The sequence below is a fragment of the Nerophis ophidion genome, linkage group LG16, assembly GCF_033978795.1.
Source record: "Nerophis ophidion isolate RoL-2023_Sa linkage group LG16, RoL_Noph_v1.0, whole genome shotgun sequence".
NCBI classification, from domain to species: Eukaryota; Metazoa; Chordata; class Actinopteri; order Syngnathiformes; family Syngnathidae; genus Nerophis; species Nerophis ophidion.
Window position 1 is genome coordinate 28,144,138 of NC_084626.1, and position 20,633 is coordinate 28,164,770.

Here is a 20,633-nt window from a genome sequence, read left to right on the forward strand (position 1 = left end):
CATTTTTTTTTTTTTTACTTTGCTTCTTATAACTTTCAGAAAGACAATTTTAGAGAAAAAAATACAACCTTAAAGTTGATTCTAGGATTTTTAAACACATATACCTTTTTACCTTTTAAATTCCTTCCTCTTCTTTCCTGACAATTTAAATCAATGTTCAAGTAATTTTTTTTATTGTAAAGAATAATAAATACATTTTAATTTAATTCTTCATTTCAGCTTCTGTTTTTTCGATGAAGGATATTTGTGAGCGGTTTAGCTCGGTTGGTAGAGTGGCCGTGCCAGCAACTTGAAGGTTGCAGGTTCGATTCCCGCTTCCGCCATCCTAGTCACTGCCGTTGTGTCCTTGGGCAAGACACTTTACCCACCTGCTCCCAGTGCCACCCACACTGGTTTAAATGTAACTTAGATATTGGGTTTCACTATGTAAAGCGCTTTGAGTCACTTGAGAAAAAGCGCTATATAAATATAATTCACTTCACTTCACTTCAAACTTATTATGATTAAAACTCAAATAAATTATTCTGGCAAATCTAGAAAATATGTAGAATCATATTTAAATCTTATTTCAAAATCTTTTGAATTTCTTTTAAAAATGTTGTTCTGGAAAATCTAGAAGAAATAATGATTCGTCTTTGTTAGAAATATAGCTTGGTCCAATTTGTTATATATTCTAACAAAGTGCAGATTGGATTTTAACCTATTTAAAACATGTCATCAAAATTCTAAAATTAATCCTAATCAGGAAAAATTACTAATGATGTTCCATAAATTATTTCATTTTTTTCAAAAAGATTCGAATTAGCTAGTTTTTCTCTTCATTTTTTTTCAGTTGAATTTTAAAGAGTCGAAATTGAAGATAAACTGTTTCAAAATTTAATTTTCATTTTTTTCGTGTTTTTTCCTCTTTTAAACCGTTCAATTAAGTGTTTTTTTTCATCATTTAATCTCTATAAAAAACTTCCGTAAAAGGAAAAAAAATGCACGACGGAATGACAGATTGAAATACCCTTTTTTTAAAAATAAATATATAGATTCATTTATTAAAGGTAAATTGAGTAAATTGGCGATTTCTAGCAATTTATTTAAGTGTGTATCAAACTGGTAGCCCTTTGCATTAATCAGTACCCAAGAAGTAGCTCTTGGTTTCAAAAAGGTTGGTGACCCCTGCATTAAACAATGTAAAAAAGGTTTTCCAAATTAAATCAACTCAAGTTATGGAAAAAAATGCCAACATGGCACTGCCATTATTGAAATCACAAATGCTTTTTTTTTTTTTTTTTAACTTGCTTCAAAATAGCAGCTTGGAATTTGGGACATGATCTCCCTGAGAGAGCATGAGGAGGTGGGCGGGGTTGGGGTGGGGTAGCGGGGGTGTATATTGTAGCGTCTTGGAAGAGTTAGTGCTGCAAGGGGTTCCGGGTATTTGTGCCCTTGTGTTTATGTTGTGTTACGATGCGGATTTTCTCCCGAAATGTGTTTTTCATTCTTCTTTGGTGTGGGTTCACAGTGTGGTGCATATTTGTAACAGTGTTAAAAGTTGTTTATACGGCCTCCCGCGGTATTACCTGTATGGCTGTTGACCAAGTATGCCTTGCATTTACTTGTGTGTGTGAAAAGCCATAGATATTATGTGAGTGGGCTGGCATGCAAAAGAAGTGCCTTTAGGGCAGTGGTCCCCAACCACCGGTTGGTAGCGGGCCGCAAAAGAATTGTTTATTCATATTTTTTTATTTTTTTATTTTATCAAATCAACATAAAAAACACAAAATACGGCGTCGACACAGACTACAAAGGCAGACTTGCACAGTTTTTCAGGATTTATGCAGATCCCAAATACAGATCAGCAGGTACCAGAATGTAAGAAAAGTTGCTTTTGCATAATATTGCGAAAAAAAATGCCAGATAATATTTTACCTTATACACACACACACCATATTAATACTCGTATGTTGAAGCACAGTACAATCCATCAAGCGGTGCGGCTTCATAGCTTACCAAAGTCGTACTAAAACATTTTGATAGATTTTTGAGTGCCGTGTTTAATACTCTATATTTTAAATGGAACATATGAAATGTTGGTGTTGTTTACTTGAGTCATATTGCCATCATAGTGCAGTCTACATGTAGTTCTTATATCTGACTGCCATCTACTGATCAAACTTATCATTACACCATGTACCAAATAAAATTGCTTCGGGGCCGGTAAGCAAAACCAGAATTATTCCGTACAATAGGTGCACCGTCGAGTTTTGAGGAAAAAAAAGGATTTTAAGTGCGCCTTTTAGTCCGGAAAAAACGGTATATACCAGGGGTCGGGAACCTTTTTGGCTGAGAGAGCCAAAATGCCAAATATTTTAGAACGTATTTCCGTAAGAGCCATATAATATTTTTTTTAAACACTGAACACAAATAAATGCATGCATTTTTAAGTAAGACCAACATATATAGAGTATAATAGGTCCGTAATAACATTGTTATTCTGGAGCTAACTGTGGAGGGGGCGTGGCCTGAGGGCCTGCAGCGAACTGGGGTGTGCCAGGACTGGCCTCGAAATCAGCGACAGGTGCGTAGATGGCCCACCTGGGCCTTGCTATCTAATCACTTGTCGCTCTGTTATAAGCAACAGCCAGGAGGAGAGGTGAAGTTGGGGCTTGAGCCAGAGCGCGAGCAAGAACGAAAGAGAAAAATACAATTGCTAGAAAGCAAATGAGAGACTTATTGAACAATAAAACAATATTGTAACCCTAAAACAGGCTCTCATGTCGGTGCTTGGTGGTCTGAAGAACCCCCAGGAGGGCAAGCCCCACACTAACCAATAATAAATAAATAATTTCTTACCATTAACGCAACTTCTTGAACAGGTGCGGTAGAAAACGGATGGATGTATTAAAAATGCATGAGAATGCTTTATATTTTGAACATTATTTTTAACAATGTAATCACAAGTGGAATTATTCATTACTTATCGTGTTAAGCAATGTCAGCTCAGATTTATCCGAGAGCCAGATGCAGTCATCAAAAGAACCACATCTGGCTCGCGAGCCATAGCTTCCCTACCCCTGGTATATACTATTTTAATTTCTTCAAATTCTGAGCGAAAATACCGTGATTCGGGATGAACTTTCTACCCAGACATACAGTATACTACACAATATGAAATTGCCTCCAGTATTTTGTAGATTATGTCAGCAGGCTAATTTAGAGTTAAAAGTTGGCTTTCAGAAATTTGCTGAAACTCGCTAGAAGACAAGCCTAAAATCACTAGGAATATTACTTGTAGACATCATTAGGTCCAGAACTATGAACTAAGTACCAAGGTTGTCAGCATTACAGGCCCTTTAAGGAAAATGTCACGCTCCGATGCCTTGAGCGCCGCTATTTACTAGCATGAAAGGTTGTGTGCTCGCTAGTGAGAGAAATAATCAAATCAAAATGGTCCAAAAGTCGAACCCGCAGCACACTCCACAACGAGTCATTGAATTTAAGATAGAATAGAATTTCGAATGCTCAGTGAACGCAGGCCGGCGAGAAAGGGAATTAAGCTCAACTCCGGCGCGAAACAAATGGCTTGTGTGCGAGTGCACCGTAAATTGCCTGTAGGTGTGAGTGTGAGTGTGAATGGTCGTCCGGTGTCAGCCTTGTGAATAACATGTGACCAGTCCACAGTGTCACTCACCTCCCGCACCCTGTCAGCAAGGATAAGCTTCAACTTTCATGTGACCCTGAATAAGATGAGGAAATCCAAATTGGTGGCTACAGTAAGTGTCGAGTGCACGACTAAAGTCATTTGTTTCAATAAATCAATCTGATATTATTTCATATCCTTGAATTAAGAGGGGTCATGTGTAATGTCACAGTTACCACACTGCAAAAAGTCAGTGTTCAAAAACAAGAAAAAAAAATAAAAAAATGAGGGGTTTTTACTTGAACTAAGCAAAATTATCTGCCAATAGAACAAGAAAATTTGGCTTGTCAAGACTTTCCAAAACAAGTAAAATTAGCTAACTTCAATGAACCCAAAAATACCTCAAAATAAGTATATTCTCACTAATAACAAGTGTACTACTACAGTATACGAGTACGAATTTTCTATTGTTTCATTAAAATAAAAACGGCAAAGTCTATTTGGCTGTCATCTGTTTTAATATGAGGAACAATTGTGTCAAAGTCATGATTTTGTTTTACATTCTTGAAATAAGAAATTCTTACTTTAAAAAGTAGTTTTATACTTGTAAATGTTGATGACACAGCTTTGCAACATTTGATATTCTCGTTTCAAGCATGTTTTACTCAATATAGGTCATCAAATCTCAGCTACAAGCTGTAATATCTTACTGAGATCATTTAGGACCTAAACACTTAAAACAAGTAAAACACTCTAACATATAAAATCTTATGTATGGCCGCGCAAGTCCCAGGATGCCCTAAATGTTCATAACACACCCAGCCGAGTCCCATGGGGAGAGGGGATGAAAGTTGGAAAAGTCAGCAAAAGTCCCAAAAATGTTCAAAATACCTACACAGGTTCGAGTCCCACAAGTTCCGCCGCCGGCCGGGATGCCCATAATGTCCAAAACGCGCACAGCAAAGTCCCACGGGAAGGTGGGGAGGAAAGTGAGAAAAGTCGGGGAAATGTTCAAAAGTCCCACCCGGGTTCGAGTGTGCACTCAAACTCAAACTCGAACCTGGTTGGGACTCGAACCTGGGTAGGTATTTAGAAAATTTAGGGGGACTTTTGCCGACTTTTCTCATTTTTCCCCACCTACTTCCCGTGGGACTTTGCTGGGTGCGTTTTGGACATTTTTTGTATCCCTGGACTTGTGTGGCCGGCGGCGGGACTCGTGGGACTGGAACCCCGGGGAGGTATTTAGGACACAATTGGGACTTTTGAACATTTTGCCCGCCTTTTACCCCTCTTCTTCCCCGCCTTCCTGTGCACCATTGCTGGGTGTGTTTTGGACACTTGGACAAAAATAGTTTCAAGCACATTTTACTCAAAATAGGTCATAAAATGCCGGAAACAAGCTGTAGTATCTTACTGAGATCATTTAGGAGCAAAACTCTTAAAACAAGTAAAAGACTCTAACATAAAATCTGCTTAGTGACAAAAAATAAGCAAATATCACCCTTATTTGAGATATTTCATCTTACTTTGATTTCAGTTTTTGCAGTGCAGAAACAGGAGTTGTTGTCCTTCTCACTTAGTTTTATGTTATTGAGTGATGCAATACCGGGAGCGGGGGTGTAGAAGTCAGACTATTCTGACAATGACTTGGATTGACGTCACTTGTGGAGGAGTCTGGCTGAAGTGTCGCGTATATGATGGTGTAAAATGACTATGCTTACTCATAGTCCTCCTTTTGGATTGCACCTTTGAAACCCAGCATCAGCACAATATGACAAATTCAAACCAGTTTGTTGGCCTTCCTGCCTTTGCAGAAGGGTGTCAGATATTTCGGTTATTTTTGGCACATCTGTAGACACCAGTTTGGTGGCCTGCGGGATGACAAAGTGACTTTTTTGTCTCTTATTAGTTCAACCACGCAGTTTCCCGTTTTCTCTGTCACGACCTCATTACTATTGAACCATGATTATCGCATGAAGTCATGTCTGCACTCATCAATTATAAACCCGACGATTGCACCGGAATGTGCTGAAATTGAAAATGCGGCAATGTTTACAAATATATTTGTACTTTGTTTAAACCTGCGATCTGAAAATAGGAAGCATAATATATATAAGTTTGTTAAAATGCTCTGAGGTGCCTCGCCGAGCAGGGAATGAAGTGTAAACACGTTAAGGTAAATGAAGCTTTTGTCCCCAGGAAGTGGTTCGTGCCCCAAGCATTTCTTTTATTTTTTTTTTTCATGACTGTGTGCTTCTCTGTATCTTAGTATGATGTGATTCCCCTTTGGCTGCTGCCTGACCTTTGACTGGTTTATCTACAAACAAACCACCGTAAACAAGGGGCTTTCCTTGCCATCTTCGTCGGAGCTCGTTTTCTCCACCACAGTGACTCCGCCGCGTGGTTCTGTGCGTTAGTCGTGACGAGGGTGCTCAGTGAGGTCATGTGGCCGCGACGTATGTGTGTGGAAAAGGTTGTAGGGTTAATCATCGACCCCGTCACATGACTCGGACTAATCTGGAGGTGGTTTCAGACAGCAAACATCGACAATGGCATGTGGTGGTCAAGTGCCACGGGGAGATGGACGCTACACCGCAAAAAGTCAGTGTTCAAAAACAAGAAAAAAATTAGGAGTATTTTACTTGAACTAAGCAAAATTATCTGCCAATAGAACAAGAAATGTTGGCTTGTCCAGACTTTCCAAAACAAGTAAAATTAGCTAACTTCAATGAACCCAAAAATACCTTAAAATAAGTCTATTCTCACTAATAACAAGTGCACTTATCTTGGTAGAAAAAAAATAGACCTTTTTGCTCAATATTTTGAAAAAGGATGCCACTTGAACGCCTCCTTAGGGAGGTTTTTAGGGCACGTCCAACCGGTAGGAGGCCACGGGGAAGACCCAGGACACGTTGGGAAGACTATGTCTCCTGGCTGGCCTGGGAACGCCTCGGGATCCCCCCGGAAGAGCTGGATGAAGTGGCTGGGGAGAGGGAAGTCTGGGCTTCCCTGCTTAGGCTGCTGCCCCCGCGACCCGACCTCGGGTAAGTGAAAGAAAATGGATGGATTTTGAAAAATATTTTTAAAGGGGAACATTATCACAATTTCTGAAGGGTTAAAACCAATAAAAATCAGTTCCCAGTGGCTTATTTTATTTTTCGAAGTTTTTCTCAAAATTTTACCCATCATGCAATCTCCTGAAAAACGGCTTCAAAGTGCCTGATTTTAACCGCCGTTATATCCACCCGTCCATTATCCTGTGACGTCACAGCGTGACCACACAGAAACAAACATGGCGGATAGCAAAGAAAGGTATAGCGATATTAGCTCGGATTCAGACACGGATTTCAGCGACGTAAGCGATTCAACAGATTACGCATGTATTGACACGGATGGAGGCAGGTAGCCAAAACAAAATTAAAGAAGAAACTGAAGCTATTGAGCCATATCACGACAGACAGCGGCACCGGAGGAAGCGAGGACAAATTCGGCGATCACCTTCTAACCAACGATTGGTATGTGTTTGTTTGGCATTAAATGTGGGTGGAGGGAAAGGCTGGATGCAAATATAGCTACAAATGAGGCATAATGATGCAATATGTACATACAGCTAGCCTAAATAGCATGTTAGCATCGATTAGCTTGCAGTCATGCCGTGACCAAATATGTCTGATTAGCACACTCCAAATAAGTCAATAACATCAACAAAACTCACCTTTGTGCATTCATGCACAATGTTGTAAGTTTGGTGGACAAAATGAGACAGAATAAGAAGTGGCATAAATCACGTCTTAGCCAAGACATCCAGGGGGTTTACCTCGCTCGTGTGCGGGAACAGACTGCCGTCGTCCCTGAATAGCTCACGCACTCCGGCAGATTAGGTGGTGGTCTATTTTCCAATATTGCAGATTTCTTTGACTTTATCGTTGGAAATGCATCTGCTTTGAGTGTCGCAGGATATCCACACATTCTTGTGTGGATGTCGTAGCATAGCTGTCGTTGGTAAAGTGTGGGGAACAAACGAGGGACTTTCGCATCTTTTGACCACTGGTGCAACTTGAATACCGTCTCTGTTGGTTTTGTTACACCCTCCGACAACACACCGACGAGGCATAATGTCTCCAAGGTACGGGAAAACAGTTAAAAAAACGGAAAATAACAGAGCTGATTTGACTTGGTGCGTGTAATAAGATTGAGAAAATGGCGGATCGCTTCATGTTGTGATGTCACGGGTGAAAGGTCATCGCCCTGACAGGCTATCAATTGAAAGGCGTTTAAATCGCCAAATTCCCCTTTTTAGAGTTCGGAAATTGGTTAAAAAAACATATGGTCTTTTTTTTCTACAAATCAAGGTATATATTGACGCTTACATAAGTCTGGTGATAATGTTCCCCTTTAAACAAGTAAATGCTAGTGCCATTATCTTGACATAATGATATGCGCTCGGCATCATGTTTTTTTTTTTAATGCTTGAAATAAGAAATGATTCCTTTAAAAAAGTAGTTTTATACTTGTGAGTGTTGATGACAGAGCTTTGCATCAGATGATATTCTTTTTTCAAGCACGTTTTACTCAATGTAGGCCATAAAATCTCAGCTACAAACTGTAATATCTTACTGAGATCATTTCGTACCAAAACCCTTAAAGGGGAACATGATCACAATTTCAAAAGGGTTAAAAACAATAAAAATCAGTTCCCAGTGGCTTGTTGTATTTTTTGAATTTTTTTTCAAAATGTTACCGGTCCCAGAATATCCCTAAAAAAAGCTTTAAAGTGCCTTTTTTTCGCTCTCTGCGAAGACACTGTTCATTTTCCTGTGACGTCATACAGTGCTGCCAATGTAAACAAACAATGGTGAATAGCACAGCAAGATATAGCGACATTGGCTCGGATTCAGACTCGGATTTCAGCGGTTTAAGCGATTCAACAGATAACGCATGTTTTGAAACGAATGGTTGGAGTATGAAAGTATTGAAGAAGAAACTGAAGCTATTGAGCGAATAGCTATTGACGCTATTCATAGCCATAGCATGGCCGAATAGCTGCGTTAGCATCGCCAGTAAAATGTGCGGACCAAGCCATCCGGACTTTTGCATCTTGTGACACTGGAGCAACTTAAATCCTTCGATTGGTAAGTGGGGTTTTTTTGCATTAAATGTGGGTGGAAGGAAACGTGATATAGTTGCAAATGCATCTGCAGGTTATCCATACATGTCTGTGCCATGTCTGCTTTAGCACTGCCGGTAAATAGCATGTTAGCATCGATTAGCATAGCATGTTAGCATTGATTAGCTGGCAGTCACGCTGCGACCAAATATGTCCGATTAGCACATAAGTCAACAACATCAACAAAACTCACCTTTGTGATTTAGTTGACTTTATCGTTGCGAATGCCTCTGCAGGTTATCCATACATCTCTGTCGTGTCTGTCATCGCCGGTAAACTGTGCAGACACTCCGGCACATTCAATGGGGGTCTGGCGGCAGATTTTTTGCCACTTTCGCATCTTCGGGCCAGTGGTGCAACTTGAATCCCTCCCTGTTAGTGTTGTTACACCCTCCGACAACACACCGACGCGGCATGATGTCTCCAAGGTTCCAGAAAATAGTCGAAAAAACGGAAAATAACAGAGCTGAGACCCGGTGTTTGTAATGTGTTGAAAATGAAAATGGCGGCTGTATTACCTCGGTGACGTCACGTTCTGACATCATCGCCTCAAAGCGATAAACAGAAAGGCGTTTAATTTGCCAAAATTCACCCATTTAGAGTTCGGAAATCGGTTAAAAAAATATATGGTCTTTTTTCTGCACCATCAAGGTATATATTGACGCTTACATAGGTCTGCTGATAATGTTCCCCTTTAAAACAAGTAAAACACTCTAACATAAAATCTGCTTAGTGAGAAGAAATATCTTATCAGACAGAAAATACGCAAATATCACCCTTATTTGAGACATTTACCCTTACTTAGATTTCAGTTTTTGCAGTGTAGAATTCACCCAGATTGCACTTTGACCCGGCCGAGTTTAACCTTCTTGTTGCGTGTACGTCTGAAACCAAGCACCACCAAATATAACTGAGGCCAATCAATAATAGTAATATGATATTCAAAATTAATACATACAATAAAAAACAATTCACAACAGCTAATTTACTGACACAAAAGAGAATGTACCTGACAGTAAAGATAACATCCTAAAACCACATTACCCATTGTTATCCTCCTATGCATGGATCAATGAATGAATGAAATAAGTTTATTTCGGTCATATAATCAATCAAATCAATCAAACATTTTGTGTGATCAGTTTTACAGTACATGTTATATGTATACAATTATGCACATTTACACACGAAAGAAAAGAAAAAGAATGACCAAAAAAGGAATAGGCTGAAGCCAAAGCTTATATTTGCCTATCCTATACCTTCACTGAAGATTAGATTACCTGGAACATCAACGTTAAAAAAAAATCAATGGGATGAAAGTAATTGTTACTATATTTTATAATTTTCAATTATTTCACCTTTCAATGTTTTCTTAAACTTTACCAAAGAAGTGCATGTCTTCAGCTCATCACTGAGCTTGTTCCATCATTCTTGTTTGGTGTGGGTTCACAGTGTGGCGCATATTTGTAACAGTGCTAAAAGTTGTTTATACGGCCACCCTCAGTGTGACCTGTATGGCTGTTGACCAAGTATGATTGCATTCACTTGTGTGTGTGTGAAAAGCTGTAGATATTTCGTGACTGGGCCGGCACGCAAAGGCAGTGCCTTTAGGGTTTATAGGCGCTCTAAACTTCTCCCTATGTCCATGTACACAGCGGCGTTTTAAAAAGTCATAAATTTTACTTTTTAAAACCGATACTGATCATTTTCGATATTACATTTTAAAGCATTTATCGGCCGATAATATCGGCAGTCCGATATTATCGAACATCCCTAGTTGTACGCTATAACGGTATTGGTATAGAACCGCGATACTAATGAATCATATCCGGTACTATACCACCTTTGAAAAGTACCGGTCCGCCAACAAAAGAATAAGTGATTATTGAAGGGTTTAAAACGTGTAGTTCTTTGAGGTTTAAGAAAACCTTGAAAGGTGAAATAATTGAAAATGATCAAATATAGTACAAATTACCTTCATCCGACTGATTTTTTTTTAACGTTGATGTTCTAGGTCAGGGGTGTCAAACTCAAATACAGAGTGGGCCAAAATTCTAAACGGAACAAAGGCGCGGGCCAAGGTTGAACAAATGAACCCTTTAATAGGGACCCAAACAAGTTTTGCATTAAATATTGAACAAGCAAGGCTTATATAACTTTAGCGACATGCAAAATCCATCCATCCATCCATCCATCCATTTTCTACCGCTTATTCCCTTTCGGGGTCACGGGGGGCGCTGGCGCCTATCTCAGCTACAATCGGGCGGAAGGCGGGGTACACCCTGGACAAGTCGCCACCTCATCGCAGGGCCAACACAGATATACAGACAACATTCACACTCACATTCACACACTAGGGCCAATTTAGTGTTGCCAATCAACCTATCAAGTTTCAAATAATAATAATAATAATAATAATTAAAAGAATATCAATGGCATATCAAATAACATTTTAATAAAAATGTTATGTCTTTTTTTCAATTTGCAATCTTCTGAGGTAAATATCATTTTTTTTCCACATGCTAATAATATATTTGAAAATAAAATAATAATGAATGAACCAAACATTCAACCCTTCAATGCATGTATAAAATGTTAATTATTGGTCAGTTTGCTGGAAGTTTCCCGGAAGAGTTAGTGCTGCAAGGGTTTCTGGGTATTTGTTCTGTTGTGTTACGGTGCGGATGTTCACCCGAAATGTGTTTGTCATTCTTGTTTGTTGTGGCTTCACAGTGTGGCGCATATTTGTAACAGTGCTAAAGTTGTTTATACGGCCACCCTCAGTGTGACCAGTATGCCTTGCATTCACTTGTGCGTGTGTGTATGTGTAAAAGCCACAAATATTATGTGACACGCTGTTAGTATGGAGGAAAAGCGGACGTGACGACAGGTTGTAGAGAACTCTAAAGGCAGTGCCTTAAATGCACGCCCCCAATATAGTTGTCCAGGTGGAAATCGGTAGAAATTCGGGAGAATGGTTGCCCCGGGAGATTTTCAGGAGGGGCACTGAACTTCGGGAGTCTACCGGGAAAATTAGGAAGGTTGGCAAGTATGAGTATTAGCGGTGAATGCGGTGTTACAGCGGCACCGAGGCTGTATAACACCAGCGGGCCAGCTCTAATGCTAAATTGATATTGCTTCAAGGGCCAAATTAAATTACACGGCGGGCCAGATTTGGCCCACGGGCCAGAGTTTGACACCCATGTTCTAGGTAATCTAATTTTCATTGATGGTATAGGATAGGCAAATATAAGCTTTGGGTTCAGCCTATTCCTTTTTCGGTCATTCTTTTTCTTTTATTTTTGTGTGTAAATGTGTATGATTGTTAAATATGTATAATCTGTACTGTTAAGCTGATTACATAAAATGGTTGATGGTTGATTATATGACCGAAATAAACTTATTTCATTCATTCATTCATTTTTACATTTTAACAGAAGTGTAGGTAGAACATTTTGAAAGAGAAAGTAAGCAGATCCATCCATCCATCCATCTTCTTCCGCTTATCCGAGGTCGGGTCGCGGGGGCAACAGCCTAAGCAGGGAAACCCAGACTTCCCTCTCCCCAGCTACTTCCTCTAGCTCTTCCCGGGGGATCCCGAGGCGTTCCCAGGCCAGCCGGGAGACATAGTCTTCCCAACGTGTCCTGGGTCTTCCCCGTGGCCTCCTACCAGTTGGACGTGCCCTAAACGTTCGGGTGGCATCCTGACCAGATGCCCGAACCACCTCATCTGGCTCCTCTCGATGTGGAGGAGCAGCGGCTTTACTTTGAGTTCCTCCCGGATGGCAGAACTTCTCACCCTATCTCTAAGGGAGAGCCCCGCCACACGGCGGAGGAAACTCATTTCGGCCGCTTGTACCCGTGATCTTATCCTTTCGGTCATGACCCAAAGCTCATGACCATAGGTGAGGATGGGAACGTAGATCGACCGGTAAATTGAGAGCTTTGCCTTCCGGCTCAGCTCCTTCTTCACCACAACGGATCGGTACAACGTGCGCATTACTGAAGACGCCGCACCGATCCGCCTGTCGATCTCACGATCCACTCTTCCCCCACTCGTGAACAAGACTCCTAGGTACTTGAACTCCTCCACTTGGGGCAGGGTCTCCTCCCCAACCCGGAGATGGCATTCCACCCTTTTCCGGGCGAGAACCATGGACTCGGACTTAGAGGTAAATGTAACAGTACAGTACATGTACAGTAAATGAAGAAGTGAATTAATAATTCATTTTCTACCACTTGCCCTTAATAATGTTGACAAAATAATAGAATGGAAAATGACACAATATGTCAGCAGCTAAATTAGGAGCCTTTGTTTGCTTACTTACTAATAAAAAATAAGTTCACTATTTTATTTAAGGACAAACTTGTAATAAAAAACATATGTTTAATGTACCCTAAGATTTTTTTCTTAAAATTAAGCCAATAATGCAATTTCTTGTGGTCCCCTTTATTTAGAAAAGTATTGAAATATTTTGGGTACCGGTACCAAAATATTGGTATTGGGACCACACTACACTCTTTTTCAATTTGCTGCTTTAAATACTGCAACTCTTTCAAATACTAACAATGTATCATTGCTGTTGGCCCTAGTGTGTGAATGTGAGTGTGAATGTTGTCTATTTGTGTTGGCCCCGCGATGAGGCGGAGATTTGTCCAGGGTGTACGCCGCCTTCTGCCCGAATGCAACTGAGAGGGACAAGTAGCAGGAAATGGATGGATGATGTTGGTATTTTATTTGTGAACACATGTTTGTTATGGCATATTCAACAGACCTGGAAGGCAGGTATGTTCAACCCTTTTCCACAGATGAACCTTTGGAGACCACTGCTTTAGAGGAAGTGACATGCAATATAAAACATTAACCAGATACATGACAATTGTTCAAATTTGTGTTTTTACCAGGACCACAACCTAGACTGGTTCCCCCGGATGAGGGCCATGTCGTTGGTCAGCAGCGACGCGGACGGAGAGCAGAATGAAATTCGAAACCTTCAGGAAAAGCTGGAGTCGACTATGAAACTCGTGTCAAACCTCTCTGGCCAGCTGACCGAGCTGAAAGAACAGGTTGGTTGGTAGAAAGACAGCAGATGTTTAAGAGGTCTTTGTTTGCAGCCCGGGCTTCACGGTGGCAGAGGGGTTAGTGCATCTGCCTCACAATACGAAGGTCCTGAGTAGTCTGGGGTTCAATCCTGGGCTCGGGATCTTTCTGTGTGGAGTTTGCATGTTCTCCCCGTGAATGCGTGGGTTCCCTCCGGGTAATCCGGCTTCCTCCCACTTCCAAAGACATGCACCTGGGGATAGGTTGATTGGCAACACTAAATTGGCCCTAGTGTGTGAATGTTGTCTGTCTATCTGTGTTGGCCCTGCGATGAGGTGGCGACTTGTCCAGGGTGTACCCCGCCTTCCGCCCGATTGCAGCTGAGATAGGCGCCAGCGACCCCAAAAAGGGAATAAGCGGTAGGAAATGGACGGATGGATGGATGTATGCAGCCCTTGGGATGCAAAACCAAATGAGTCGCATAACGGGACATTTTAGTGAAAATTCTCGTATGGAATCATTGAAAACAATATTTTTACTTCTTTAAGACTGGCGAATGCACACCAAAACAAAAGCTGCACCATATGGGACGGCGTGGCGCTGTGGGGAGAGTGGCCGTGCGCAACCCGAGCGTCCCTGGTTCAATTCCCACCTAGTACCAACTTCGTCACGTCCGTTGTGTCCTGAGCAAGACACTTCACCCTTGCTCCTGATGGGTGCTGGTTGGCGCCTTGCATGGCAGCTCCCTCCATCAGTGTGTGAATGTGTGTGTGAATGGGTAAATGTGGAAGTAGTGTCAAAGCGCTTTGAGTACCTTGAAGGTAGAAAAGCGCTATACAAATACAACCCATTTATTTATATCTGCAGCTAAGAGTAAAATAGTTGAACGTGTACAGCCTTGAAATGAGAACTGCATGTGAGGAAGTTAAGTGTCACGGAGACTTTTTGACCCAGACAGGAGGAAATGATGGTGTTGCTGCAGCCTTATCAGTCACATTTCACTTCAGATGTGTCAATGATGTTCTTAGGACGGCTGATAACCAACAACAAATACTATTAGACAGTATCGTACAGTTCATGTACTGTAGGCACATTGGTTACAAATTAAACTCTTCCAATTACAAATATTTTCGCTCTTTTTATCAACTTCTTATAGGAAAATAATTGTTAATTCCTTGAACTTATTCAAAGTCTACAAGTGTGTTGTCAGTTTCAATATTTTGGACAAATACTGTAAATTTTACACCAATCTAAGGCTGGGCGATATGGACTTTTTTTAATATCTCAATATTTTTGGGCCATAGGTTGATTGGCAACACTAAATTTGCCCTAGTGTGTGAATGAGAGTGTGAATGTTGTCTGTCTATCTGTGTTGGCCCTGTGATGAGGTGGCGACTTGTCCAGGGTGTACACCGCCTTCCGCCTGAATGCAGCTGAGATAGGCTCTAGCAACCCCTGCAACTCCAAAGGAAATAAGTGGTAGAAAATGAATGGATGGATATCACGATACACGATATATATCTCAATATTTTGCCTTGGCCTTGAATGAACACTTGACACATATAATCACAGCAGTATGATGATTCTATGTGTCTACATTAAAACATTCTTCTTCATACTGAATTAATACATGCTACTTTTACAATTTCATGCAGAGAAGGAAATCACAAATAAGTCAATTGACCAAAACTGTATTTATTACACAATTATTAAGCAGTGGCACAAACATTCATGTCATTTCCAAAACAGAAAGTGCAAGATTGTCAGAGACATTTTAAAACAAGCTATGAGTGAACTTTTGTGCATGATGTCACTAAGATGACATATCAAAACAACACTAAATTAAAGTGCACTTTTTGTACGGAACACCACTACAATAGTTTAAAACAAATAAAGTGCACTTTTGTGCATGATGTCACACAAGATATTTCAATAACTGTCAAATAAAAATGAGCTGCATAATAGGAAATCAAATAGTGTATGTCTTTCACTATGTGGTAGGTTCCTGCAGACGTTATCTTCTTCCGTTGTTGAGTAGTTTTTTTCATGTGGTGTTGATGTGGAAATGGTTGCCTCGGCCTTTTGTCGGCGTGGCACCGAACGGAGATGTTGACATGCGGAGTTTCAAGCACTCTTCATTTTCTAGCAGGTGACTTTTCAAATGATGCTACAAATTAGCAGTAATGCTACTTTTTGTAGCAACGCTTTTGCCCCACACTTGACAAATTACTGTTGTCTGTTCGACATATTCCCACTTGAAGCCAAACCACCATCAGACGTTGGACCCCCTGCTGTTCTTCTTGGGAATTAATTCTACCTTCGTTTGTTACCAGATTTGCACCTTCTTTTTCTCGTATTACCACTCGCACCACAGCTAACGTTACCAATGCCGCTTCCTCTCGGCTCCGCGGGGGCGAATATGTATGTAAAAAGGTGCGCTTGTTTTATTGAGAAGGAGAGACAAGAAAGAGTGAGAAACACCTACAGCTAAAAGCAACTGCTCGAGAACGTATACTCGAATATTACGATATAGTCAATTTTTATGTCGCATAGAGACAAACCCGCAATATATCGAGTATATCGATATATCGCCCAGCCCTAGTTGATATCAATCATATTCACTGACGTGTGGTCAGGAGACGCAGTTGAGGCAAAACCTCACATGTCATCATGAAAAATAAAGAAACGAAAAAAGATAACATGAAATTAATATATATATATATTTTTTTTCCATTGAACTTATCAATATGGAAATCTGAATACGTAGTTGTTTTATGACACCGATGGCGACATAAACAGTAGTAAATAGAGATGTCCGATAATGGCTTTTTTGCCGATATTCCGATATTGTCCAACTCTTAATTACCAATTCCGATATCAACCGATACCGATATATACAGTCGTGGAATTAACACATCATTATGCCTGATTTTGTTGTGATGCCCCGCTGGATGCATTAAGCAATATAACAAGGTTTTCCAAAATAAATCAACTCAAGTTAGGGAAAAAAATGCCAACATGGCACTGTCATATTTATTATTGAAGTCACAAAGTGCTTTTTTTTTTTAACATGCTTCAAAACAGCAGCTTGGAATTTGGGACATGCTCTCTCTGAGAGAGCATGAGGAGGTTGAGGTGGGCAAGGCAAGGCAACTTTATTTGTGTAGCACTTTTCATACACAAGGCAGACTCAAAGTGCTTCACAGGCAACAAAGTGAAATGAAAGAAAATAAAAGCAAAGTTAAAATGCAGAACATAAAAATAAAAACAGTGCGAGTACGGGGTTGAGGTGGGGGGGAGGTGTATATTGTAGCATCCCGGAAGAGTTAGTGCTGCAAGGGGTTGAATTTGAGTTCAGTTGAGTTGAGTTTGAGTTTATTTGGAACATGTAAGCATACAACATGATACATCACAATTTCCAGTTTCTCTTTTCAACATGTTCGAAAAGGAGTGGGAAGAAGCAGAGCTTATTTAATCCTACCCCTTTTCTTTACATAACAGTTGCTAAAACTTTTGTTCACTTCCTGTTCTCAATGTATTCACAGGGGTCCTGCGTATTTGTTCTGTTCTGTTTATGTTGTGTTACGGTGCGGATGTTCTCCCGAAATGTGTTTGTCATTCTTGTATAGTGTGGGTTCACAGTGTGGCGCATATTTGTAACAGTTTTAAAGTTGTTTATACGGCCACCCTCAAGGTGACCTGTATGGCTGTTCACAGGGTATGCCTTGCATTCACTTGTGTGTGTGAAAAGCCGTAGATATGATTTGATTGGGCCGGCACGCAAAGGCAGTGCCTTAAAGGCACGCCCCCAATATTGTTGTCTGGGTGGAAATCGGGAGAATGGTTGCCCCCGGGAGATTTTCGGGAGGGGCACTGAAATCCGGGTGTCTCCCGGGAAAATTGGGAGGGTATGACTGGGAGACGCAACTGCTCTGTACTTCTCCCTACGCCCGTGTACCGCTCCGTACCGCGGCGTTTTAAAAAGTCATACATTTTACTTTTTGACACTGATAATTTCCGATACTACATTTTAAAGAATTTATCGGCCGATAACATCGGCAGTCCGATATTATCGGACATCTCTAGTAGTAACCAGACCATGAAAATGTATGCGGACTCTACCACTTGCAGCCAGTGCAGCAGGTGATATCGTACAATGTGGCGAACCGACGGATGCACAAACAGTCTAATGCTTTTTTTTAAATTTTATTGCCAACCTTAATGCCAACAGCAGTCCAGAAGTCCAAGAGCACACACATTTTGTCGTAGCGCTAACCACAACAGCAACATAGAACTTCCTCATTACGCGCTAATCATGGTCACGGCGGGCGAGGAGTATTGTGAGTATCAACGTCAAAGATCGACATTAAAAGCAGGTGGGTTTTTTTTTTCTCCCACATTCTTTATGTTCTGTATTTGTTGTAATAATTATGACAATTTTTGGGGGATTGTACTTATTGTTGATTTTTAAGTACACTTGCACTGTTTAAAAAGTACAGATTTGGCACATATATCGGTTAAAATGTTAACAAAACCCATCGTGAGTTTTACACGTATTTTCTGTATGATTCCAATCGTTTTTAAAATCTTTCTTAATTTAAAATTGCTGAATCCCATGTATCCCAGATTCTTCCGGGCTACATTATACACCCAGCTACCACCAACCCAACCCCACCCCTCCATGCGTCTGTTGAGGTGGGCAGGGTGTATAATGTAGCCCGGAATAATAAGGGATACATGGGATTCTGGGTATTTGTTCTGTCGTGTTTATGTTGTGTTATAGTGAAGATGTTCTCCCGAAATGTGTTTGTTATTCTTGTTTGGTGTGGGTTCACAGTGTGGCACATATTAGTAAGAGTATTAAAGTTGTTTATGTCACAACCCTCAGTGTGACCTGTATGGCTGTTGACCAAGTATGCCTTGCAGTAGCGTATGCGTTCAGATAGAGGTCACATCCAATATGTGGCACGCAGATAGCATGGTGAAAATCCTGGCGCGATGACATGTAGAAAGGGTGTTCGAGGCATTGTCATCACGGCACGTCCTCAAAGTCGATGTCTGTGTGAAAATCGAAAAACGTTTACCCGGGAGATTTCTGATAGAGACACTGAAACTTGGAAATCTACCGGACTTCTCCGGGCGGTCGGCAAGAATACGGCTGAGCCATATCAGAGTGGTCAAAGAGCCGCATGCGGCTCCGGAGCCGCGGGTTGCCGACCCCTGCTCTGCAAAGATCACAACAGCAAAAACATTTAAATAAGGATGCGATTTTCAACAAAGTAACATAACCAGAATGTGGTGGTAGAGGTGAACGGCACCATGTCCCCTCCCCTCTCAGTAAGCTGTGGAGTCCCCCAAGGCAGTATACTAGGACCTTTACTGTTCCTAATATACGTAAATGACATGCCATCAGCATGCCACTGTGAATTGTTCCTGTTTGCGGATGACTCGGCCCTGCTGGTATCCGGCAAGGACAAGTCACAGGTGGAACAAATCCTCAGTCCTGAACTCCTCAATATTTGCACCTGGCTCGCTGACAGCAAGCTATCCATACACTTAGGTGAAACGGAATCCATCCTATTTGGGTCCCATATCAACCTTAAGAAAGTCAGTGACTTCACTATAAAAGTGGGTGACATTGTTATCACCAGGAAAGATGAGATCACCTACCTAGGTTCCATTCTAGAGGCTAATCTTTCCTGTGATAAAATGGCAACCAAGGTAATCAAAAAGGTTAACCAAAGAACGAGATTCCTCTACAGAATCTGCTCTCTGGTCAACAAAAGCACCTTGAGGATTCTAGCGGGAACTCTCATTCAACCCTTCTTCGATTACGCTTGCACCTCCTGGTACCCCAGCACCTCCAAAACCCTCAAATCTAGACTCCAAACATCCCAGAACAAGTTAGTCCGGTTACTTTTAGACCTCCACCCCAGATCACACCTCACTCCAACCCACTTCTCCAAAGTGGGCTGGCTCAGGACAGTGTAAAACAACTTGCACTGAGCCTAGTCTATAAAATCTGCTACACCTCTCTGATACCGAAGTACATTTCAAACTACTAATGACCGCCATAACCACAACACCAGGGGGAGCTCCACAAACCACGTTAAACTCAGATTCCGATCTAAAAAAGGTCTTAACTTATTCTCTTACTATGCCACATCAATGTGGAATGCACTCCCAACAGGTATAAAAGTAAGTGCATCTCTATCCTCCTTCAAAACCGCTCTAAAACAACACCTCCAGGTAACTTCAACCCTTTACACTGCAAAAACTGAAATATAAGTAAGATGAAATATCTCAAATAAGGGTGATATTTGCTTATTTTCTGTCTAGTAAGATAATTCTTCTCACTAAGCAGATTTTATGTTAGTCTTTTACTTGTTTTAAGGGTTTTGCTCCTAAATGATCTCAGTAAGATATTACAGCTTGTTACCGGCATTTTATGACCTATTTTGAGTAAAATATGCTTGAAACTATTTTTGTCCAAGTGTCCAAAACACACCCAGCAATGGTGCACAGGAAGGCGGGGAAGAAGAGTGGTAAAAGGCGGCCAAAATGTTCAAAAGTCCCAACTGTGTCCTAAATACCTCCCCGGGGTTCCAGTCCCACGAGTCCCGCCGCCGGCCACACAAGTCCTGGGATACAAAAAAGGTCCAAAACGCACCCAGCAAAGTCCCACGGGAAGTAGGGGGGGGGAAATGAGAAAAGTCGGCAAAAGTCCCCCAAAATTTTCTAAATACCTACCCAGGTTCGAGTCCCAACCGGGTTCGAGTTTGGGTTTGAGTGCACAC

General features: G+C 41.1%; 1 protein-coding gene across 17 annotated transcripts in view; it reads left to right on the forward strand.

Moving 5' to 3' along the window:
• Window positions 1-20,633, forward strand: part of itpr1b (inositol 1,4,5-trisphosphate receptor, type 1b) — a 299,908-nt gene that overhangs the window by 275,289 nt on the left and 3,986 nt on the right. For all 17 annotated transcript variants that reach the window (XM_061874781.1, XM_061874784.1, XM_061874785.1 and 14 more), the window contains one exon: window positions 13,701-13,862. In XM_061874781.1, coding sequence (XP_061730765.1) covers window positions 13,701-13,862 — 162 coding nt within the window. The remainder of the gene's footprint in view (window positions 1-13,700; window positions 13,863-20,633) is intronic.